The following is a 24,653-nucleotide window of genomic DNA, read 5'->3' on the forward strand; positions in this document are numbered from 1 at the left end:
TGTATTTGCTTTCTGATTGGCTTTGCTAACGATTCAGGCCTTGGACTGATTACCTTTTTGGTGTTTGTTTGTGCATGTGCAGGTATTGGGCATAGTAGTGGGCGTGCTGATCCAGGACCATGACGTGAGGCAGGCGGATTTCCAGCAGCTGCCATACCACCGTATTTTCATCATGCTGCTGTTGGAGCTTAATGCCCCTGAGCATGTGCTGGAGACCATCAACTTCCAGACCCTCACTGCCTTCTGGTAACACAAGTTTTATTCTAAGCTCACTTGCTTTGCCAGTTAAAAATTAAAATCTTAGCTCTTAAAATGACCACATTCTACTGTTCTACTAGTAATACAAGTCTATATTACATAAAATTTCTTTACTGTATGATAACGTTCTTCCTGCACATGAACTGTTGGAAATTTGTGTAACTATGAGGTTTTGCTAATATGCTCGCCTGCATACCTTATGTACATCCAGAGGACATTCACTTGATGTGATCAGTCAATGCCGAAGTGTCTCTGCCCAGCATGTTTAAAAATCTCGTGCAATTTGAACGGTTTTGGGATCGATTTGTGCATCAGCATGGCGGTGTTAAACACTCAGACCAGTTTTGTTGTGCTTTTCATGAGCCGCATCTCGTACTGAAAACTCTGACCTATTCTAGAGGATCCAGAAGATGGGTACACAAACAAATGTAACCGTAAAATAGACATACTCGTTAATATTACAGCTGTCTGTGCCATATTTGCAAGTATAAACCTGGTCTTATAGTGTGGTGTGTGTGTGTGTGTGTGTTTTTATTAATTGTTAATTTTTAAAATTAATTTTTATTTATTTATTTTTAATTAAAGCAACACCTTCCACATCTTGAGGCCAACTAAAGCACCTGGTTTTGTATATGCCTGGCTGGAGCTCATCTCACATCGAATCTTTATAGCCAGAATGCTGGCACACACCCCACAGCAGAAGGTAGGCGTTTGCTGAATGTCCAAAATGGGCTGTTTGTGCCGTATTACAATGATGTTCCTAATTTGTTTGCGTTATGTCTGGCTGCAGGGATGGCCCATGTATGCCCAGCTTCTGATTGACCTGTTTAAGTTCCTGGCCCCCTTCCTGAGGAATGTCGAGCTTAACAAACCTATGCAAATCCTCTATAAGGTATAAAAAGCTCTTTAATTGCTCCATCATCTTAATCCATGAAACGGTCCTCAGGAGAATTGAAGCTGAAATTGCTAGTCCTGTATTTGGAGACAGTCAGCATGTTGTAAATCTTTTAGGGCACCTTGCGGGTTCTTCTGGTCCTGCTGCACGACTTCCCAGAGTTCCTGTGCGATTATCACTATGGCTTCTGTGATGTGATTCCACCCAACTGCATCCAGCTGAGAAACCTGATCCTGAGTGCCTTTCCCCGCAACATGAGGCTTCCAGACCCCTTCACTCCCAACCTCAAGGTAGCATGGCCATGTCATTCACAATGAAGAGGCATCTTTGTGTGATTTTGTGCCTGTTAGTCTTTTTACATTCTCTGAATTGGAGTGAAAAGGGATACTTTAGATACTTTTTGCTGTTTGGATTCGATTCCACCTCGCTCAGATGCTCTCGGACCGGCAGACCTGCCAACCTTTACGCAGTTTGTGTAGCTCTGATATTAATGGATGATCTCTACTTTCTACTCGATTTTCCCATTTGAAAGATGTGCAGACAGATGCATGGCCTCTTTTTTTTGGTCCAGGCAAATGAATGTTTTGAGTTTATTAATGTGAAGTAAAATTGTATGACTATTCATTACAAAAATTACTTAGGCCTGCAATTTGTAAAATCTAACATGCTACAAATAAGTTTAAAGTGAATAAAATTGCAGCTCGCTCTCCTGCACTGGTCAATGCAGCGGAGTTCAAACAGCAGGAATGTGCGTAAATATGACACTGGATTTACCGTAAGCACCAGGCGTGTGGCAGCTCACCACCCTGTATATAAATGCACTACATTTGCCTTATACAAGTGATTTGTAGAAGGGTGCAAGTGGTTGAGCTTCTGCACACGCATGCAACAGTTTGAACGTTTCTTGTCAGGTTTTGCTGTTAACGTTTTGCGGGTTTTCCCCTTTAACCAGGTGGACATGCTAAGTGAGATTAACATCGCTCCACGCATTCTCACCAACTTCACCGGTGTGATGCCCTCCCAATTCAAGAAGGATCTGGACTCGTACCTGAAGACTCGCTCACCTGTCACTTTCCTCTCGGAGCTGCGCAGCAACCTGCAGGTACAGGATCCCAGTCTGACTCATTCCTCTGTCTTTGTATGTTTGCATCACATGGTGATGAGGTCACGTAATTGAATTTTGCATACGTTTAAAGATAGCTATAATCATACAGCGCTATATAAAGAATAAAACATCTGGAAGTGTACGGTTATAGAAAACTATAGTTTTGCAATGCACGAGGTAGCATCCTCCTGTGCAACGGCAAAAAGATCACTGATTAGCACCTGTAAAAGAGTAACTCGCTCGTGGCATGTTACAGTTGTTCAGCTGTTTTATGAAAAAAGAATCAACAGCAATGTGGGTTAATGCAGTTGTGTTTGCATCAGGTGTCCAATGAGCCGGGAAACCGTTACAACATCCAGCTGATCAACGCTCTGGTGCTGTATGTAGGCACGCAGGCCATTGCTCACATCCACAACAAGGGCAGCACGCCCTCCATGAGCACCATCACCCACTCGGCACACATGGACATCTTCCAGAACCTCGCAGTGGACCTGGACACTGAAGGTGAGACACATGCGCAATATGGCAATAACGGCTCTCAGCCTTTACCACCTAGCCAAGCTAATGCTGAATGTGTGACTGTAATGGCAAGAAAATTTGTTAATCTGTAGATTGTAGTAGTGGCAATCGGTTCAGTCATGATTGTGCGGCTCTAGAGTCCAATATCGCGTTATCATTATGGATATTTATCCAATTTAGAAACATACACATCCTTATCTTTAATAATTTCACTAAATTTAACATATATAACAAATAAACTCAGTAAAACATATCCAAATTTAGCCCATATTAATTGATTGAAGCCAAAAATTATGATCATAATTACACAATTGTGCAGCCCTAATGATTTATTTTTATTTATTTATTTATTTTAGTGGGGGGAAAAAAAAGGTGATGACTATTGCATTTTATATTTTGGTAGCTAGTATAATCCATTGACCCTCTCATTTTCTTTTCTCTCTGCATCTGTCCTTCAATCAGGCCGCTATCTGTTCCTCAATGCGATAGCCAATCAGCTGCGTTACCCGAACAGCCACACGCACTACTTCAGCTGCACCATGCTCTACCTGTTCGCTGAAGCCAATGCAGAGGCCATTCAGGAGCAGATCACTCGGTAGGAAAACTCGTCCCTTCAGCATACACAAAATACGGATTTCACGGGTTCAGCATCGCAAAACTCATCCCGTGCATTTTATCTGTGCTTAAATGGCTTGATGTTCCTGCACATTAAAGGCTTTTTAAGCATCTTGTGGCATGTTTTGTGGCACAGGGTACTACTGGAGAGGTTGATTGTGAACAGGCCGCACCCCTGGGGACTCCTCATCACCTTCATCGAGTTGATCAAGAATCCTGCCTTTAAATTCTGGAGCCATGACTTTGTGCACTGTGCACCGGAGATTGAGAAGTGAGTCATATGTTTCCTCTCTGAAGCTTTGGCATGATGTATATGGTGCATTGTTGTGTGTTTGTGTGTGAGATGCATTTTAACATGACTGTGGATCTCTTGGTGCAGGCTGTTCCAGTCTGTGGCTCAGTGCTGCATGGGGCAGAAGCAGGCCCAGCAGGTGATGGAGGGCACGGGTGCCACCTAGGCTGCAGGAACCGTTCTTCATGAGCCCAGCAAGAGAAACGCCTCTCCGGTCTTCCCTTTATCCCTCCACCGACTCCCTGCTCCCATCCATTCATCTCATCTCAGCCAGCACTGGACTACCTTCACCTTTAACAGGGACTGCCGCTCGCCCACGCTAAACTATTTAGGGATGTTATTAGCGAAGGGGGGACTGTTAAACAGTCTATAAACGAACTTCATTGTAAATATTTAGATAAGGGACGAGCAGATTTTGCGTAACCTTTCCCTCTTGCTAGCCAAAGCTGAGCTCTGACAACAAGCATGACCACATGCTTTAACATTTTTTTCACTTCTGGTGCATTCGGATGATTTTTAAAAATTTTTTTTTTTTCCTCCCCCTCCCTTCCCCACACTTCCTTGCGCTCCTTTTTTCTTGCCTTCAAGACTGATGGTTTTTTTTTTTTGTTTTTTTTTTTTGGTTTGGAAGCCTAATTCTAATGGTGTACACAGAGGCTGTCTTTAATTTTTCCAGAGTTTTTGTTTTCCAGATTTTTGTTTTAAAGGGAGATCTATCGGTGTGGAGAGCTGACGGGCTCAGGACACGTGCTGTCCTAGAGTGCAGCGGCGCTTTTTGGAGTCACTGGTTTTTGCACCGATTTAAGACAGTGGGTAAGAGGTTCTCCCTGGCACTTGTAAAATTGTGGAAATATTCAGAAATTTGATGGTAATTTGAATCTTTACAGTTTGTACAAAGATCCAAACTGCAGAACACAAAGGAGGACCAATACAGCCCATTTTGTAAGGATTTTGAATGTTTTGTAAATGTATTGGTCCGTGTGTTGTATTTTGTAGTTATTTCTAGTTGCCTTTAGTTCTTGCTACTTATTTCCTGTATGTATGCATTCTGTAGTTGGCTGCATTAAACACTTGATCTGCAGACTGGTGAGTGTTTATTGACCTGGTTCTGGTTTTTCAGGCTAGTCTCTGTAGATGAGGCTGAAAAGAACATGTTCACTCAACTTTTCAGTATATGAAGTGTTTACGAGAATTGGTAACCACTCTATAATTTAAGATGCAAATCTGTAATTCCTTTGAGAGGAGACTATTTTCAGAGAGTTTTTCACAGAACCATTAAGGAAAAGGTTATAAAACTACAGCATTTCTTTAAATACAAGGATGATATGGCTGTAATTTAATTATCTTTCACTGCAGTGAACAGTCTAAACCCTACACTCGGTTTATTATGCCTCCGCCATTGAGTGGCTTTGTCCATCCGTTTCAGATTCTCATTAGAGTAATATCGCAAGAAAGAGTGGTTGGATGTCAGTAGGATTTGAACTGATGACATTTTGGAATTGGTTGAACAGGGTCAAGGTCACAGCAAGGTCAAATGTCTGAAATATTTTTGCTTCAATAGCTTCCGTTAGTGTATATTTTATATTTTAAGCGTATTTCTGGCCTGCACAGTCACAAGAAGGAGCAGATTTGGTGGCAGCGGCATTGCCGAGTTTGACTTGATCAAACACTTAAAAATGGATGAAATGCATCATATTGAATGTTTAAAAATCCAATTCAAACACTGAATTGTTGTGTGTGTATGCAGCCGAGGAACGACGAAAGAATCTTCGTCATGGATCACGGGATCCTTCTACTGAAAGACCCACAAATCGCACACAGTAAAATGGTGTGATCTGTTTACCACTGTCAGCCTACAACCTAGTGTTAAACACTATAAACAGCAACACCCTCACGGTGATGGAGAGTTTGATATGTGAATTCTGTTGGCTCACTTGTAGACAAATCATAAACATCCAACAAAACTAAAATGTTAAACGTTTTTACTTTTAATTCAGAACATTTAGCTAGGCACTATTAGCTTTCAGAGCAGTCAGTGCTGCATTTTCACACACTTCTTACAGTCTTCAGGTTGTAATGACCTCTAGCTTGAATGTTCAGACTGAAGCTACACTAGTCATAAAATACCTCTGGCTTTTATTTAAAAAAAAAAAAAAAAAAAAAAATACTCCAAGTTTTGTTTCAAGATAGCATTTGTATTGTTTTAAGTGCTGTGACTGAGACACTGAATTGATTCAGACATACAGTTTGCACATCTAGCATCTTCCTAAAAATACTTTACATTTTTGTTTAACATTTTCTTTATGCCCTGAGAACCTTAGAATATTTTTTTCTCTCTGGTGGTTGAGTGATGTTGCTGTACTACACTATAACTACACTGTACTGGTCTGTGTGAGCTGCCGAAGCTTCTGGATGATGCTCTTCCTCTCTCTGTGGCTGAGTTTAGCCAGAGCTTTGGTTCCTCCATCAGCCTGAGATCTGACTCCAGATCCTTGTTGTAGAGGTTCAGCGTGAAGCCTGCAGCAGTGTGCAGCGGTCGCTTCCGCTCTAGAGCCAGTGCTGACATTCCTTCAAAACTCAGAGCCTGGGCCGCTCTGGAATCCTCCTCATCACCCTCGTCTTCCTCCCAGCCTTCATTCTCCTGGAATTCTCTGACCTCCTGTTTATTCCTGCATCTCACCTGAATACAGATGGATAGAAATTAAATAACAACAAGGGTTCAGTGTTCGACTGGACCTTTATAATACAGTAAAACTTCCAGAGTGTATATTTGCTCTACTGTATCTAAGGATACAAGGATCCAGGATACAAATTCTGTCATAGCTGCATGTCAAGTGTGTTCCTACAGGGACATGGTTGGATCCAGAAGTAATGACGCCCTCTGTAAAGGTTACGGGAAAAAATGGCTTTATGGTTAACGAGCTTAATCTCGCACTGAAAATGAGACAAAACTCTAAGCTCTCTTCTGAGAAAAGGTTTCGTTATTCAAAGAAGTATCAAAAATGTATGTAACAAAACCAAGTCAGGTGTTAAAGTGAGCCAGAGTGGTGTTCTGGCATCCTCACTAACTCGGAGAGGAGGTTTTCTGCTTGTACTGTGGTGTGAAGGACAACAGAAACCAAACTCGCTGCCTGTTTACTGTGTCACAGGATGAAAGTAAGACACACTCATGCCCTTTACGTTACTCTACTGAGGTGCGGACGCTGGGTTGGAGTGAGATTTTTCCTTTCGTAACAATTCTGCAATACTTGCTGAGAGATCTGAGGCTGATAAATGAGACTCGTGGTCTCTGTACACTACTTTTTATGCAGCAGGTGAGCATGCTCAGACTAGTCATGTTACCTTCATAGAGCTCTGTGTCTGAGTGATCTGTTCTTCTCAAAAACAGACACCCTTCTCCCTGACCACATCCATGTCACAGAGCATTTTCCATTTGTCCACCAGGAGGCACTGCTCAACCTCGTTTTGTGTTGCTTTGAGGGAAAAACAATGAATCAAACACTATCTGATCAAATCAGGAGTCACAACAACTTTAGGGCATTCTGTTATAGCAAAATGATCTATTATGGGGTGGTTTGATGAAACAAGTTTCCATTACCACTATTAAGTTGATTATTTTCCTGTAACATGTCCCAAAGGTTTTTAATCTTCTTATAACATTGCAATTTGCCAACAACTGCATTTTTTTAATCAGTTACGCGAAGACACACTGGACTACATTAAAGCAGTCTCTCTCTTTCTCCCTCTCTTTCTTTGGAATTAAATAACACACAACACAAGTCGTAGCCTCTGTGATTTCAGAGACAATGCAGGTTTAGTAACTCAATCATTCTGGAGCAACAGTTTCATTTCTCTTGACTGGTTTAAAAGCTTTGATTAGCAGCAGCAGGTCTACACAGTGTGGCTTGTCTGGTTTCTCTCATGGTTCTCTGCTAACGTTTGGATTTTAAACCTACACCTTTTACAACAAACTCAACGCTTGAAAATGTTCTTATTGCAATCTCAAAAACCTGGACAGTTCACACCCACATCAGCGTCTTCTCACGTGAATGCAGTGCAAGAGTTCAGCAAAGAGCAGTGTCTGTTTTTTCCCTAACAAACTTCACTCTCTATCTGATTGTGTTGGAGTGGACATGCACCTTGCACAGCTGCTTCATACACCGTGGTCATGTGGACGTCGGCCGTGTCGTTGGCGTTGGTGGGAAAAGGCTCCATGAAACCGTACATGCGCAGCAGCTGCCAGTTGGCCATCTGACCATACGTAGTGAAGGTCTCCTCACCTTTCCTGATGGGCAGCACTGCCACCATCTTCAAACAGTCCTACGATGAGGAAAGAGGAAACAGGGAGAACAGAAGATCTAAGCCTGCATTTGGCTTTTCTTACAATTTCTTGCAATTTGTTTCTTTGTGACATTTATAGCTGAAAAAAAAAACTTATCTGGGATAGAGAAGAGGACGTGGCCTTCCTCTATGTCTTCTTTAGAATGTCTTCTATGTCTTCTTTTTTCTGTCATGCTATAGTCTGCTGCTGTGCCTTCTTTACTGAGGTACACCTGCAGCAACAATTAAATTTTATTCGTATAGCCGTTGTCACAAAGCAGCTTTACGGAAATATATAAATTCAGGATATAAATTTACACATAAATTTATCCCTAATGAGCAAGCCAGAGGCGATGGTCGCAAGGCAAATCTCCCTGAGACGACATGAGCAACATAACTGTTATAGTTAGTATCCACTTCAGTTCATAGCACGCATGCGTTATATTACGAGTGTTGTCAGGGTCCTTGTTCTTATCATATTGTAATGTCTATAAGCACAATAAGAGCTCATTAACTGCATCAAAGTCCTTCTGTACACGGTCAATAAATCACAGTTCTGATACAGATATGCTTTAATAATTTCTGCATTTATCATGGGCTCCAACTTTTAACATTTCATCTGACCAGCTTTTGGATCCTGGAGGCTTGTGGCATATGTGTGTGTTAATTTTTGCCTTATGCCTTGTAATACATGGTGCATTTTTTCTTTTTTTACAGGCAATCTCAGTAAATTCTGATAATCCACTATGATTCACTGGCACAGAAAATTACATGTTGCTATATACAGGAACTGTGATTTGATATTACACATATTTTCAAATGCATCAGACTCAGACTTCTCAGACTACTAATGCTTGATTTTTGTTAACAGATTACATATAGGTCAGTAATGAATGCATAAATCATGTCCAGCTTGCCTTGTTGCTGAAGTTCAGATTCTCAGTAAGAAGCTGTTCAGAGATTCATCCACACTGCAGTCTGAGTTTCCATCCTCCCTCTAAACCACACACCACTGCAATCACATCAGAGCTTCCTGCCATTAAACACATTTTAACTTGAAAAAGAAATGATCCTGTGGTTTATTAGTAACACTTTAACTTCAGCTTCATTACAGCCCACTTTAACACAGACCTAATGTCTGTTTATCTTTGGTCTCTTTGCATCTGTCAGCATGTCGTTAGAAAAAAACAAATAAATTACACACAAATAAATCTAGCACACTGTTCTACACATTGCTAACATGAAAACAAGTTTCTAAACTGCGTGAGAAATATCAAAAGTAATGGTTAATAACTCAGTAATGCACTTTCTCTTCTCCATGCGAGTTTGATGTGTCGCGTGTTATTGACATCACGCCGTCTTCTTCTTCTGACATGTTGTGGGCTTTACATTTGTTTTATCTTCTTTTTTCTTTTTCTTTTTTTTTTTTACTGCCCTCTTCAGGGCTATAACTTTTACCTGGCTATGTGCCTCCTAAGGAGGATGCAGCAGATCTTGTTCTTAAATCCTATTAAACAGTAATCCTGTGCTCATTAAGTATATATAACATTTCTCATATCTGCTGTTGGTATAAGTGTACACTGCTGTATGACTTTACATCTTTCTGCTGAGTATTTGAGAAACTATTTTCTCAAATACTCAGATTATTAAATCTTGTATATCCTCATCCTTGACTTCAGGAAGTTGAACAGGATAGAACACTCTGCCCTCTATATAAACAATGTAGAGATGGAAAGAGTGTCCAGATTCAGATTTTTCTTGGAGTCTATGTGACTGAGGTCCTCTCCTGGTCAGTAAACACGGCCCATATCGTGAAGAGGAATCAGAACAATGACTTTTCTTCCTGAGGAATCTGAAATGGACCAGACTACATAAAACATATCCTCTGAATGAATTCTGAGGTGTCTAGAAACATCTTATCAGCTCAGGTTCAAGAAAATGCCTGCAAACTCACTGGACTGCGCTTCATCCTACAGCAAGACAATGATCCCAAACATACTGCCAAAGCCAACAAAGCAATTTTTTTAAAGCAATTTTTCAATGTTAAAAACTGGAAAATTCTTGACTTGCCAAGTCAGTCACCTGATCTGAATCACACTGAACATGGATTTCATATGATGAAGAAAATTAAGGTGATGAGCCCCTGAAACAAGCAGGAGCTGAAGATGGCTGCAGTACAAGCCTGATAGAGCATCACCAGAGAAGATACTCAACACCTGGTGATGTTGATGGGTCACAGATTTTGGCAATCAGTCGTTGCAGTGCAAAGGATACGCAACAAAATACATCAGAGTCTCTAGTGTGAGAAACAGACGGCTCACAGATCCTCAGCTTTATTAAAGAGTACCAGCAAAACACCAGTCTCATCTTCAACAGTGAAGAACCGACTCTGGGATACTGGGATAAAATGGGCAAAAGACCGCAGACACTGGACAGAGGATGATTGGGGAAAAAAAAAAGTGTTATGGACAGATGTATCTAAGTTTGAGGTGTTTGGATCACAAAGAAGAACATTTTTAAAGCACAGAACAAATGAAAAGATGCTGGAGGAGTGTATGGTGGAGGAAATGTGATGGTCTGGGGTTGCTTTGGTGCTGGTCAAGTGGCAAATCTCTACAGGGTAAAGGGAATCTTGAACAGGGAAGGTTATCACTCCATTTTGCAACGCCATGCCATTTAATTGGACGGCATTTAATTGGAGCCAGATTCATTCTACACCAAGATAATGACCCAAACAACTGCTGCAAATAATGCAAAACATATTTAGGGAAGAAGCAGTCAGCTGAAATTCTGTCTGTAATGGATTGGCCAGCGCAGTCACAGGATCTCAAACCTACTGAGCTGTTGTTGGAGCAGCTTGACGGGATGGTACGAAAGAAAGTGCCCATCAAGCCAATCTAACTTGTGGGAGGTGCTTCAGGAAGCATGGAGTGAAATTTCTGCAGATTATCTCAATAAACCAGCAGCTAGGTTGGTTTATTATAAGGGCTGCAAGGCTGTAGTTGCTGCAAATGGAGGATTCTTTGATAAAAGAAAATTCTGAAGCACTAAATTGTTATTTCAGGCAAAAATCATTATTTTTAGCCTTGTCAACGTCTTTACTGTATTTTTGATTCATTTTGCAACTTATTTGATGAATAGAACGATGAGTTTTCATGGAAAATGTGAATAAGGATGTGAGGTTCCACTGCTTGAGAGGTCTACCAATCATCATGAAGAGAAGTTGTGCCTCCAGGTAGGACAATAAAAGAGTGCACTGCCCAATAAACATTGAGATATTTTTTGCAAAACCCACCTGTCTACACTCTCATTCACCACCAGAGACTCATGATTTCCGGCGGGGCTCAAAATACCGTGTTAAAAGCCTATTATGAGCGTTAAATGAGCGTTAATCATTCGTCCCATTAAAACACATTGTACTTGAATCTGCCATAGATGTCCAAAGATGCATGGCTTCTCTGAGTGTATACAGAATCAGCACTGTGTCAGGGGCTTCACAGGAGATTATCATGCAGGCTGCGCTGTCCACCAAAAACAGTTTGAGATACATGAACAAACAGTGTGATAATGCAGTCAGATTTTTGATAATTTGGCTTGCTAAAAATATTCCACCAAGACTAACATTGATTAATATAGACACTTTGGTAAGCATTTCATTACAACATTTTGATGAAATTTTAAGGGAACCCAGGCTTCCCATGTTGTCTATAAAGCTGAGCTGTAAGGTTATGCTGAGGTTATATTTGTAGGTCTGTATTTGTGCCAGGACAGCCTTTTGTGTAGGTGAGAGGTGGTGTCAACGTCCTCCCTGTCTGTTCAGAGATGGCTCAAAAGCATGGTCCTTGTCTTTCAGGTATAGGTGGAACTACTTACTTACCTTTTAGAGTGACATTAAAGTACTTCAAGCGAATATAATTGTTTCAAAATGTCTCTCCTCATATGCGAGGAGTGAATGAAGTTAAGGAGTTATGTTCTCAGCTCAGTCAGTTGAGTTCAGTGGTGTTAGTTTTTATGCCTCGTACATCCATGTAGTCTACAGTTATTAGTTTGAAGAGACAAGAAAAAAAAATACTAGTAGATCTTTGATATTTGCCACAAATATTGCATCACTGGTCTGTGGAGTACAAGAAGAAAGAAATCAAGAAAGCCTTTGTTTGTCACGTGTACAGCTTTCTTTATTTCTTTCTAAATATTGAGATCATTTAAAATAAGACTATATGAAAGTAATTTATTAATTTCAACTATTCCATATTATACAGAATGGGCGACAATCCCATAAACCACTGTGTAAATGATTGACAGGATTCACAGTTAGATTCAGCGAAAGGTCTTGGTGTAGCAGCCGTGTGTAGAGCAGCGGTACGACAGTCATCATGTTGGGCTCCTTAATTCTTGTAGGGTTTTGCATTTACCTCTTCTTCCTCTTAATCAGGATCCAGAGGCCCAAGAACTTCCCACCTGGGCCACGACCCATTCCTATATTTGGGAATCTTTTTCAGCTAAACACCAAAAATCCTCTGAAAGACTTTGAAAGGGTACGCCATTATATCGTCTTAATGCTGGTCTGAGCTATAGCTGAAAAAAATGGTGTGTTTATCACTGAAATAGTCTTCTAAACATCTGTCTTAATTGTGATGGTTTATCTGTGATTTAATGTTTTTGTTTTTTAAAGATTTGAATGTAAAACTTTTCTATTTGAGTCTTTGGAGCATTAGACATCTAGAAGAAGAATAAGGTTACTGAGCAAAACAGCTGATGTACTGGGCAAGACCTCGTTCACAGGGAAATGCAATTTTCAGTGGGTCAAAGATTAACTGCTGTTAGTGTTGTCTAATTTGTCATAATTTGTTCTGTGAGTTTACATACATGTAGCCCTTTTTTATATCTGGTGGGATTCACACCTCAATCACAGAATTAAACCAATAACTTTAAAATCCATACATGCCCATATATTATTAATAAAAATCACCCTAATGCTCAAAGCTTTATTCATTAACACTTGACAAGCATGAATTATTTACTAGAGAGGATGGATTATAACTTATCATTTATCAATAGAGTTTAGCAACACCCTCGGTAATTCAGGAAAAAACGGAAAGTGAAAAAAAAATCAAGTTGAGAATTTAATCAGTCTGTTAGACGCTGAATAGTAAGATAAGTGTTGGTTTCTGTTAAGACAGAAATTGAGACAGGAGTCAAAAATGACACCAAGGTTCCTAGTGGAAGCTTTCACATTAGCTGCTGAAGAACTTAAAACAGGTAACTCATCTGAAACATTGTTAGGACCAATGACAAGGACCTCTGCTTTTCTCTCTGACTTTAGAAATATCTCTCCCCTCTGTTTGGCTGAAGGTACATGGCAGAAGCTAGCTGCACTTTGCCAGTAAGGACTCGGAGGTGAATCTCCTGGCACTCACTGCAGGCTTTCTTTAGAGTACCTGCATTGTTAGCAACGTGACTAGTGTGAATGCATCCATGGCATCCTTTACCCTAAGCAATCTATTAATCTTCTTCCTGGGTAGTACAAGTGATATCTGGACACTATGAAAATTAGTGTTCAACACTTTTAAAGACGAAGCAGAGGCACTTGTCCTTCTTCTTTTTGGCACACAGCTGAACTTTCTCAGTGGGCCAAGAGCTATCAGTCGTGGATTTTTCTGAGCCGTGGTACATTTTCAGAGTTTCAGAGTGGATTGCTTAGTACTTGTTGGACTGCTTAGACTGCTTAGTACCTAGTATCTAGTGGCAATGAGCATATTTTCCAGGCTCCAGCAAAGGTGATTGAGGTAGCCAACTTACCTCCTCACATGCATTATCAATCCCAGTGATATATCACTCTCCACTGCTATGTCTCCCATTGCTTGCAGTGCCTGCAGGACATTAACTCATTAACAGCCAGGAGCATCTGTTCCATGATACCGCATTTGCAATCGTAATGTGCCAAACCCTTTGCAAAACAGCATGTCGGTGGTCTTTTTTTGGGGCTGCACGCAGTAGAGATCTCTGCAGAAAGCTTCAACTGCCAGTACTAGAGTTCCAGCATTACCAGTATACAACATTACCAGTGTAAACGGTATTGTATTAATAATAATAATCCTTCCAAGAATAAATAAAACTTCCAAGACTAATCCAAATTTAAAACATATTTTAATTTTTAATTTGGATTTAGTAACCATTTCATAGATGTTAGCTAGGTATAAATTAAATGACTGTTGAAAATGGTTTAATGTCTCTAATAAATGAAGACTTTCTGTTTATCTTTAGTTGGCTAAGTGCTATGGGGACATTTATAGCCTGTATCTCGGGAGAAACCCTGCTGTTGTTCTTAACGGTTTGAAGGCTATGAAAGAAGCTCTGGTGACCAAATCTGCAGACTTTTCAGGACGCCCACAAAATCTGTTAATCAGCCATATAACTGAAGGAAAAGGTGAGATTACAAAATATTACATACGTACAAATAAAGTGACTCTGACATGAGTACTGACATGTACTGACTCTGAAATAGAGTTACTGATTTGAGTAAAATGAAACAGGAATCCTAATGACTGATTATGGTCCTGCATGGAAGGAGCATCGGCGCTTTGCACTCAGGACCTTGAGGAACTTTGGCTTGGGAAAACAGTCTATGGAGAACAGGATTCTGGGGGAAATTGAACACCTTGTTGCAAAATTGGAAAAACATTCTGGTATCATATAACATTAATAACATTCCTGTTGATGACAGCTATCTATAAGATTTCATGCCCATTTTAAATGTTGATGAACATCGATTTTCTGTTTGTAGGAAGCACCTTGAATCCTCAGACTTTGTTCCACGATGCAGCATTAAATATCGTCTACCTGGTTTTGTTTGGTACTTGCTATGAATATGGCGATGAAAGCCTTAAACAATATATTGAGCTGTTTACTGAAAATAGTAAGATTATTAATGGACCTTGGTCAATGGTGAGACATTATATCATCACCTGGACACTGATTGCATTTAGACAATTGCTAATTCTAAGTAAAGTTTTGAGAAAATAGCTGAAAGAATTAATGTCTCAAATTTTTTTTATTATAAACAGTATAAACAACAGAATCTCCTGTATTCTTGCAGATCTATGATACATTTCCACTGGTGAGATCTCTGCCTCTTCCCTTTAAGAAGGCTTTTAAATACACCTACTCACTTAAAAAACTAACAATGGCCTTGGTTAACAAGCACAGGACAACAAGAGTCCCAGGAAAGCCAAGAGACTTTGTCGACTGCTATCTGGATGAGCTGGATACGGTATGTGTTTGTGTGGGTATAAAGATTGCTCTGGTATTTCATGGAATGTCCAACATTTCATGTGTAATTCAGATAAATGTTAGTTGTGTAGGGCTTTTAAGCATAGCAATTGTCAAAAAGCATCTCTACAGCCATCTGGATGAAGATTTGGATCCATAATGAGTAAACCAGTGGTGATAGCGGCAAGGAAACAGAGGAAACCGACTCAAAAGAGAACCCACCCTTTTCTGGGTGGCACTGGATACTGGGATTATAAATCATTACTCTTATCATATACTGGGATTATAAATCATAACAGTAATCAATGTAACATGGGCTGTCTTGTTTTTAATAGAGAGAAGATGGATCCTCCTTTGATGAAGCACATCTAATAATGTATATTGTAATCTTGCATTCAGCTGGGACTGATACCACGTCCAACACCCTGCTTACAGCTTTCCTCTACCTCATGGTCTTTCCAGACATTCAGGGTTTGATCTTCACTTCACTGCACCTAATTATAAATCTACTTGTTGCATGAACCTTAAAATGTTTGGTTAATAGATTTAACTTGATTTGTAATAGAGCCAAACACATTGTTTCTAGAGAGATGCCAGCAGGAGATTGATGAGGTTCTACAGGGAAAAGCTCATGCATCTTTTGAGGATAGACACAACATGCCATACACACAGGCTGTGATCCATGAGTCTCAGCGCATCGCCAACGCCGTCCCTCTGGGTATGTTCCACTCTACCTCAAGAGATACTGAACTGATGGGCTACAACATCCCGAAGGTGACAATGTCAAATTGGCAGTTTCCAACAATGGTTTAATTTACCTTCTTCTACCCATTTTGAACCTTTTCTTTCACTGTTTTTCAGGGAACTATTATCATTCCCAACCTGTCCTCAGTGCTGAACGAAGAAAGCCAGTGGAAGTTTCCTCATGAGTTGAACCCATCAAATTTCCTCAATGAGCAAGGACAGTTTGAGAAGCCAGAGGCCTTCGTACCCTTTTCTGCTGGTGAGAGCTCAGGATAGTGTAAAGAACACTACAAAAATAATCCAAACCTGGTTTGTTCAAGTACTTACAAAATCAGTTTTGGATTTGATTTCACAGAACACGTATCTAACATAAATGGAACAAGTCACTAATGAGTTAACATGGTAAGCTAATGTGTGTCTGTTCATGTGTGCAGGGCCTCGTGTGTGTCTGGGTGAAGGTCTGGCTCGCATGGAGCTCTTCCTCATCTTGGTCACCCTGCTGCGCCGCTTTCAGTTCATTTGGCCTGAAGATGCAGGAGAACCAGATTTCACCCCTGTATATGGACTAACACCCAAACAATTCAGGATGGGAGTCAGGCTGAGACAGCCAGCTAGTGAAATGTAGATTTAGTCATAAAATGTCTGTACACTGACAAATTCTTTAAGGTAAATGAAATAGTATTATATCACACTAAATGATTGAATGATCCAACAATGGGATAATAAGACAAAAAGAATGTTAAGGATGTTAAGGAGTTCAATATTGAGTGGAAGGTTGAATTGAACATTTTTTAGGGTCTAATTAAAGCCTCTCTTTCTAACCTGTATCTTCTTGTGGCTTTATCTGTAGTGGTTCTTTGTAATACTTAAAATTGCTAACACTTACTCTGGATCTTGTTTTTGGGGTCAACACTGTAGGAATTACAATACTTTATATGCATGTCCCCCTTACTTATTTTACTTACAAGTAAGCAGAATAAAGGTCTATAGTTGATTTCAAGGGTGGCTTTTGCATTTGGAATCCGTTGCTGTTAACTCTCAGTATGAAGTCCAAAGAGCTGTCACTGCCAGTGAAGCAAGCCATCATTAGGCTGAAAAATCAAACTAACCTCACCAGAGAGAGACAGCAAAAACAATAGGTGTGGACAAATCAACTATTAGGTACATTCTTAAAAAGGTAAGAATACACTGGTTAGCTCAGGAACACCAAAAGGCCCGGAAGACCAACTGTTTTAGATGACAGAGGAATTGTTTCCCTGGTGAAGAAAAACCCCTTCACAGCAGTTGGCCTGTTCAAGAACAACCTCCAGGAGGTAGGTGTATCTGTGTCAAAGTTAACAAGCTAGAGAAGACTTCACCAGAGTAAATACAGAGGGTTTCCCAATAGTAAATCATTGATAAACCTCAAAAACTGGAGGACTAGATTAGTTTGTCAAAAAAACAAGAATGATGGGAAGAGAATAGTGTGGAGAACGGATGGAACTGCTAATGATCTGAAGCATACCACCTCATCTTATTGTGTGGCCATACATATGGCTGCCAATGAAACTGGTTCCCTTGTATTTATTGATGTGAGTGTGATTGATGTGAGGACAAAAGCAGCAGGATGAATTCTGAAGAGTACAGGACTATATTATCTGCTCAGATTCAGACAAATGACCTGAAGTATACTTTGTAAGAAACTTAATACATTTTTAAGGGTAAGAAGTGGAATTCAGTTGAGCTGCATTTCATTTGCTGAAGGTAAAACTAAAGACAAAACACCCCAAGAACAAGCAGGAACTTAAGACAGCTGCAATAAAGTCATGGCAGAGCATTACCAGGAAAGAACCCCAGCATCTGGTGATGTCTGTGGATTCCAGATTTCAGGCAGTCATTGATTATTAAATGTATTTTTCAAATAAGCAAAATGGAGGAAGTTTATATCACAATACTCAATTTGTACATTACAACCGTGTGCACTCAAGTTTCATAATGTGATGTTTTTTACCCTTCTTTTTTTTATCAGTCTGTGTGTATTGTTAATATACTTATATTTGTAAAACTGTATGCATATACTGTTTTATATGATTTTCCCAGTAAAGATTTAATTGTTGCAGTACTGCTATAATTTCAGGTTATAATATATAGGCTAATGGGTCATCATAAGCTTGGAGGGAATTTCCAGCTACTGCTAATAGCATCCTCCTGCTCATCTGAGAAAGGATGACTGGCTGTTGAGTTGTAAGGTGAGGCTATGTTGAGGTTGCAAGCATCAGAGTTTCATGGTCTCAGCTTCTGGACCATGGATTTGGAGGTCTAGATTTGTACATTTTTAACCTACCAGGGAAAACATGCCAGGACAGCCTTGCATGTAGGTTATATGTGGTGGTCAAAGACCTTCTTATCTGTTCAGAGATGGTCAGACAAAAAAAATCCCCACTTCTATGTCCAGAGTTAGTATTAAAAGAGTGTCACTTGTCTTTCAGGTATAGGTAGAACTACTTAAAATGCTGTACTATGTTTATCCTTGTGAATTCAGCTAAATTCAGGTGCATCCAAATTCAAACCTGTCTGCAGAAGTAATTCCTTTTAGAATGGCATTAAATACAAAGCTAGATCCAAGTGAATATGTTTGTTTCAAAATGTCTTTCCTCATATGCAAGGAGTGAATGGAGTTAAGAATTTATGTTCTCAGTTCAGTCGGCAAATTGTGTTGCTTTTTATGCTTTATACATCCATGTAACCTACAGTTATTAGTTTGAAGAGACAAGACTAAAAGCAGATCTTTAATATGTTCCACAGATATTTAATCCTTAGTCTGTGGATATTATTAAGTTCAACGTATTATGAAACTACTCCACATAGAATGGGCAACATTCACATAAACTGCTGTGTAAATGATTGACAGGATTCATAGTTTGATACAGTGAAAGGTCTTGGTGTGGCGGCCAAAGGAGTGCACTGTGTAGAGCAGCAGTACGATAGTCATCATGCTGGGCTCCTTATTTCTTGTAGGGTTTTGCATTTACCTCTTTTTCTTCTTAATCAGGATCCAGAGGCCCAAGAACTTCCCACCTGGGCCACAACCCCTACCCATATTTGGGAATCTTTTTCAGCTAAACATCAGAAATCCTCTGAAAGACTTTGAAAGGGTATGCCATTATATTGTCGTAATGCTGGTCTGAGCCATAACTGAAACAAAGTGATGTATTTATCACTGAAATAATCTTCTAAACTTGTACCTTAGCTGTAATGGTTTATCTGTGCTTTAATTTTTTTTTTATAAAGGTTTGAATGGAATACTTTTTTATTTGGGTCTTTGATGCATTAGACATTCTACAGGGTGTCCTTTATTTACAAAACATCCTCTACGTGGTAACACATCTGTGTTATGCATGTAATTGCATGTCCATCGCAACCTTGTGACAGCTTCCGGATCCAGCCATGAGAATGATTTCAATATGTTCTTCTTTTGTCAAAGACATTCTTAAATGTTATCTGAAAAAAATATAATATGAACTAAATATGAAAAATTTTGGAAGACTTTTTGCTAAAAAGTATTCATTTCCCCTATGTATGGAGACTTTTGGGACACCCTGTAGTATAAATTTACTTCGTGGAAAACTATAATTGTATGAAAATGTCTTGGGAAATCTGAGGAGACAAAAAAACCCACAAAATTAATATTAAACTTCAATACTAAATGTGGCCTGGAACTTGTTCACAGAGAAATGTCATTTTCGCTGGGTCAAGGACTATTTGCTGTCAGTGTTGTCTAATTTTGTCATTTTTGTGTTTTGTGAGTTTTATGTACATATAGCCCTCTCTTTTTTCTGGTGGGATTCAGATGTCAATCACTAAATTAAACCAATAATTGTAAAATCCATATTAGCCATAGTGCACAAAACAGAAAATAGCTAAATATCCCTTCATACAACACAGTCGCGTTTAGAAAGGACAGCTCTAGGTCCACACTGGGGCGCAATCTAACTGATTCCTTGGCAGCAACCAAGTAGATGCAGTTTGTGTCAATGAGTAGAAGTGGGTGATCCTTATCAATTGGCTGGATCAGGGATCCTTAGGTGCCCTTCAGTGATGCTAAATATTCTGCAGGGCAGCCTCTGATTTCACATGATTAGCCTGGGCAACTGGAAATGAAGGCACTGTGGATACAGTGCTGATTGCTGAGCTGTTGTAAGACACATCATGGCACACTGCATTCAGAGCTGAACATTCAGCTTTGCTTAAGTGCTGTAAAGCAGCAGGCAAGATGATTGTTCATTCCACTCCAAAATCCTTTGTCTTCTGTTTTCTCATACTATACTAATCTCCTCAACAGGTGTTAGACTGATGGTATTCTAAGTTCCTGACCTAGTAAACTAGCATAAGTATTTTGTTTTTGAGACTACAATGCACTTCTGTAAGTTGCTCTGGGTAAGGGCGTTTGCCAGTTGCCATAAAAGTCTATGTAAATCTATAATTGCATGGGTCTGCAGTGACCAACATCCACACCTTATGGTGACTGTCACAACCTTTAGAAATACCTTTCCCATCTGGCTGGCTGGAGTGAGTGTAACTCTGTCCATTGGGGTCATACAGTACCTGCCAGAAGTTAGCTGCACTCTCCTGGCACTCATTGCAGGCTTTCTTTAAAGTACCGTTGTCAGGACCATGACTTGTGTGAACGTCCCTGTGGCATTTTATACCCTTAGCGATCCATTCATCCTTCTTCTGTTTGGCACACAGCTGAGCAGTCTCAGTGGACCATAGGCTAATAATCTTGGATTTTTCTGAGGACTTGTAGATCACTACAGCTTGGCATCTCTGTTTCAGAGTGGATTTCATATCTTTCTGTACCTATTGTAGTACCTGGACAAAACTGCCAATAAGCATTTTTATCAGCCTCTGGTAAAGGTTTTTGAGCTAGCCAACTTCCCTTCATATGTGCTTGAACAATCCCAGTGATCTGCTGCTCTCCAATGCTATGTCTTCCATTGCTTGCAGTGCTGGCTGTAGAAGTTCTGTACACATTGTACCTGCAGTTATGGCCATTATCTCATTAATCGCCATGAGCAACTGTGCCTGGGTACCACATTCTCTAAAGTGTTAAACCCTTTGCAAAACTGCATGTCAGTGTCCTTTTTATTGTGACTGCATGCAGTACAGGTCTATGTACAAAGCTTAATCAGCCAGTACCTCTAGTGAAGTCATATGTGTATCTCAACCTTAGTTCATCAGCATCTAGCATTTCAACCAGCATAGAAATTCCTTTATAATAATAATAATAATAATAATAATAACAATAATAATCCCAACTCCCAATACTAAGGCCAAGATAATAGGCTAAGATAAACAAGTATGTTTTAAATCTGGATTTAAGAACAGTTTTAAAATGTTAGTTAGAAAGAAATTGAATGCCCCTCGAAAATATGTGTCTAATTAATAAAGACTTATTTTTAGTTGGCTGAGCATTATGGGAGTGTTTATAGCCTGTATCTCGGGAGAAACCCTGCTGTTGTTCTTAATGGTTTGAAGGCTATAAAAGAAGCTCTGGTGACCAAATCTGCAGACTTTTCAGGACGCCCACAAAACTTGCTAGTCAGCCATGTAACTGAAGGAAAAGGTGAGATTACAAATAAATATCCACCCAAACATCATAAATAAATAAATAAAATAAATAAATAAAAATTTCTTCTTGTGATTTTAAAGGGATTTTATTTTACATACAAATATATGACTCTGACATGAGTACTGACATGTACTGGCTCTGAAATAGAGTTACTGACTTGAGTAAAATGAAACAGGAGTCATAATGACTGATTATGGTCCTGCATGGAAGGAGCATCGGCGCTTTGCACTCATGACCTTGAGGAACTTTGGCTTGGGGAAACAGTCTATGGAGAACAGGATTCTGGGGGAAATTGAACACCTTGTCGCAAAATTGGAGAAGCATGCTGGTATGAACATGTTACTTCTACTCTACAAAGAAATTGAAAAAAGACATGTTGAACATCAATTTTCTGTTTGTAGGAAGCACCTTGAATCCTCAGACTTTGTTCCACGATGCAGCATCAAATATCATCTACCTGGTTTTGGCTGGCACTCGCTATGAATATGGGGATGAAACTCTTACAAAATATGTCACTATAGTTACTGAAAATGGCAAGATATTTAATGGACCTTGGTCAATGGTGAGACATTATATCATCACTTGATCACTGACTGCATTTGGACTATAGCCAAAAGAATGAATGTCACTAATTAGTAAAGAACAATATGAACAAAAGAATATCTTCTTTTTCTTGTAGATCTATGATACTCTTCCACTGGTGAGATCCCTGCCTCTTCCCTTTAAGAAAGCCTTTAAAAACACCTGTTTGCTTAATAAAATGACAATGACCATGATCAAACAACACAAGACAACAAGAGTCCGAGGAGAGCCAAGAGACTTTGTCGACTGCTATCTGGATGAGCTTGATGTGGTATGTGTTTGTGTGGGTATAAGGATTATTCTGGTAATTCATTGAATGTCCAATATTTCATGTCCAATTCAATTTGATTTGTATAGGGCTTTTAATAGTAGACATTGTCACAAAGCATCTTCCAGAAAGATACAGACATCTGGATGTAGATTTAGTTCTGTAATGAGTAAACCACGAGGAAGAAACCCATCCTCTTCTGGGTGACTCCAGATAGTGGGATTACAAGTCAATGCTCCTCTACAATTATATGCTGTAAAGGCAAGAAATATTATAATACTAATAATAAGTGTGATAAAAGATGTTAAGTATGAGATGATTGTGAATAAGATTCCTGGGTTGAGCACAGGACAGTATTCATGATTACAGCAGCAATTCATATGTATACAGTGTCCAGGTCATCCACTGAAGCAAGGGAGACTTGGGTTTAAACTGTGTTTGTGAAGTGCACTCTTTAGGGTGTCCATGTAAGACCATCCACAGCAGCAGAAAGTGAGTTAGAAATGCAAAATTATTCTAGGTACTAATAAAGATCCTGTACCTTTTGATCAAAGCAGGCAAGGTAAATTATAATAGATAAAATTTCATGTTTTACATACTGTGGTGTGAGATGATTCATTGCTTTGTAGGTCATTAGTAGTATTTTATAGTCAATGCAAAATTTTACTGGGAGTCCATTTAATGTGGATAAAATAGGGTAGCATGGCCAAAGATTCTGATTTTAGTAAGGGCTCAATTCTGGACTAACTGGACTGTCTTGTTTTTAACAGAGAGACAATGGATCCTCCTTTGATGAAGAACAACTAGTATCATACATTCAAAACCTACATGGAGCTGGGACTGATACCACGTCCAACACCCTCCTTACAGCTTTCCTCTACCTCATGGCATATCCAGACATTCAGGGTTTAAACCTCACTTCATTACACTTCATTATAAGTCTTGTTGTATGAACTTTAAAATATTTGGTTAATAGATATAATTTGATTCATAATAGAGACAAACACATTGTTTCTAGAGAGATGCCAGCAGGAGATTGATGAGGTTCTACAGGGAAAAGCTCATGCATCTTTTGAGGACAGACACAACATGCCGTACACACAGGCTGTGATCCATGAGTCTCAGCGCATCGCCAACACCGTCCCTCTGAGTGTGTTCCACTCTACCTCAAGAGATACTGAACTGATGGGCTATAGCATCCCAAAGGTGATGATTTCAAACAATGGTTTAATTTACCTTCTGCTACCCATGTTGATGTTTTCGTTCACTGTTTTTCAGGGAACTATTATCATCCCCAACCTCTCTTCAGTGCTGAGTGAGGAAGGCCAGTGGAAGTTTCCTCATGAGTTCAACCCATCAAATTTCCTCAATGAGCAAGGACAGTTTGAGAAGCCAGAGGCCTTCGTACCCTTTTCTGCTGGTGAGAGCTCAGGATAGTGTAAAGAACACTACAAAAATAATCCAAACCTAGTTTATTCAAGTGCTTACAAAATCAGTTTTGGATTTGACTTCACAGAACACGTATCTAACATAAAAGGAACAAGTCACTAATGAGTTAACATGGTAAGCTAATGTGTGTCTGTTCATGTGTGCAGGGCCTCGTGTGTGTCTGGGTGAAGGTCTGGCTCGCATGGAGCTCTTCCTCATCTTGGTCACCCTGCTGCGCCGCTTTCAGTTCATTTGGCCTGAAGATGCAGGAGAACCAGATTTCACCCCTGTATATGGAATCACACTTACACCCAAACCATACAGGCTGGGAGTCAGGCTAAGACAGCCAGCTAGTGAAATGTAGATTTAGTCAGAATATGTCTGTATACTGACAAATTCTTCATGGTGAATGAAATAGTATTATATCACAATAACTGTAGACATGACCCAACAATAGAATAACAAGAAGATAAGAAGAATGTTAAGGAGTTTGATACTGAGAGGAAGGTTGTTTTGAACATTTTTAGGATTAAACGCCTGTCTTTAATTAAAGCCTGTCTTTCTAATCTGTATCTGGTATTGTATTGTATCTGTATCTTGTATTCTGGTATTGTATCTGTATTCTGGTTTTATCTGTAGTGGTTCTTTGTAATACTTGCAAATACATGGTGTGGATCCTGTTTTAGCAACAATTTAAGAAAAACATTCACGGAAAGATAGTTATGTCTGAGCATGGCAAAGATAATA

General features: G+C 39.6%; 3 protein-coding genes across 5 annotated transcripts in view; 2 read left to right on the forward strand and 1 right to left on the reverse strand.

Annotated features, from left to right (window-relative positions):
- Nucleotides 1–4,765, forward strand: part of cnot1 (CCR4-NOT transcription complex, subunit 1) — a 28,884-nt gene extending 24,119 nt beyond the window's left edge. For all 3 annotated transcript variants that reach the window (XM_026946544.3, XM_053235339.1, XM_053235340.1), the window contains exons 41-49: nt 83–246; nt 844–961; nt 1,049–1,150; nt 1,270–1,443; nt 2,106–2,255; nt 2,582–2,762; nt 3,240–3,372; nt 3,529–3,663; nt 3,772–4,765. In XM_026946544.3, the coding sequence (XP_026802345.1) occupies nt 83–246; nt 844–961; nt 1,049–1,150; nt 1,270–1,443; nt 2,106–2,255; nt 2,582–2,762; nt 3,240–3,372; nt 3,529–3,663; nt 3,772–3,850 (1,236 nt within the window). In that variant the 3' untranslated portion in view covers nt 3,851–4,765. The remainder of the gene's footprint in view (nt 1–82; nt 247–843; nt 962–1,048; nt 1,151–1,269; nt 1,444–2,105; nt 2,256–2,581; nt 2,763–3,239; nt 3,373–3,528; nt 3,664–3,771) is intronic.
- Nucleotides 4,766–5,649: 884 nt separating this feature from the next.
- On the reverse strand, nt 5,650–9,379 carry setd6 (SET domain containing 6, protein lysine methyltransferase). Its single transcript, XM_053235284.1, is given in 5 exon segments — nt 5,650–6,136; nt 6,139–6,364; nt 7,015–7,157; nt 7,824–8,004; nt 9,311–9,379. Coding segments are annotated over 5 exon segments (699 nt in total). The 3' UTR covers nt 5,650–6,056.
- A 2,983-nt stretch (nt 9,380–12,362) lies between these two features.
- On the forward strand, nt 12,363–24,478 carry LOC113546641 (uncharacterized). The gene is made up of 19 exons (XM_053235285.1): nt 12,363–12,539; nt 14,269–14,431; nt 14,538–14,690; nt 14,789–14,949; nt 15,101–15,274; nt 15,609–15,744; nt 15,860–16,047; nt 16,135–16,276; nt 16,452–16,638; nt 17,219–17,330; nt 18,969–19,151; nt 21,460–21,622; nt 21,804–21,956; nt 22,030–22,190; nt 22,308–22,481; nt 23,249–23,384; nt 23,497–23,684; nt 23,757–23,898; nt 24,074–24,478. Exons 1-19 carry the CDS (start codon nt 12,378–12,380, stop codon nt 24,268–24,270), a joined length of 3,075 nt encoding a protein of 1,024 aa, XP_053091260.1. The 5' UTR covers nt 12,363–12,377; the 3' UTR covers nt 24,271–24,478.
- Nucleotides 24,479–24,653: the final 175 nt, after the last annotated feature.

Source organism: Pangasianodon hypophthalmus, chromosome 7, assembly GCF_027358585.1.
Source record: "Pangasianodon hypophthalmus isolate fPanHyp1 chromosome 7, fPanHyp1.pri, whole genome shotgun sequence".
NCBI lineage: Eukaryota > Metazoa > Chordata > Actinopteri > Siluriformes > Pangasiidae > Pangasianodon > Pangasianodon hypophthalmus.

What these genes read in the sequence shown, in the direction of transcription:
- LOC113546641 (XM_053235285.1), top strand. Translation starts at nt 12,378, where the DNA reads ATGTTGGGCTCCTTAATTCTTGTAGGGTTTTGCATTTACCTCTTCTTC. An exon ending in GGTCTTTCCAGACATTCAGG is followed by an intron (nt 15,745 to 15,859) that starts GTTTGATCTTCA and finishes CATTGTTTCTAG; the next exon opens with AGAGATGCCAGCAGGAGATT. An exon ending in AGACAGCCAGCTAGTGAAAT is followed by an intron (nt 16,639 to 17,218) that starts GTAGATTTAGTC and finishes TGGTTAGCTCAG; the next exon opens with GAACACCAAAAGGCCCGGAA.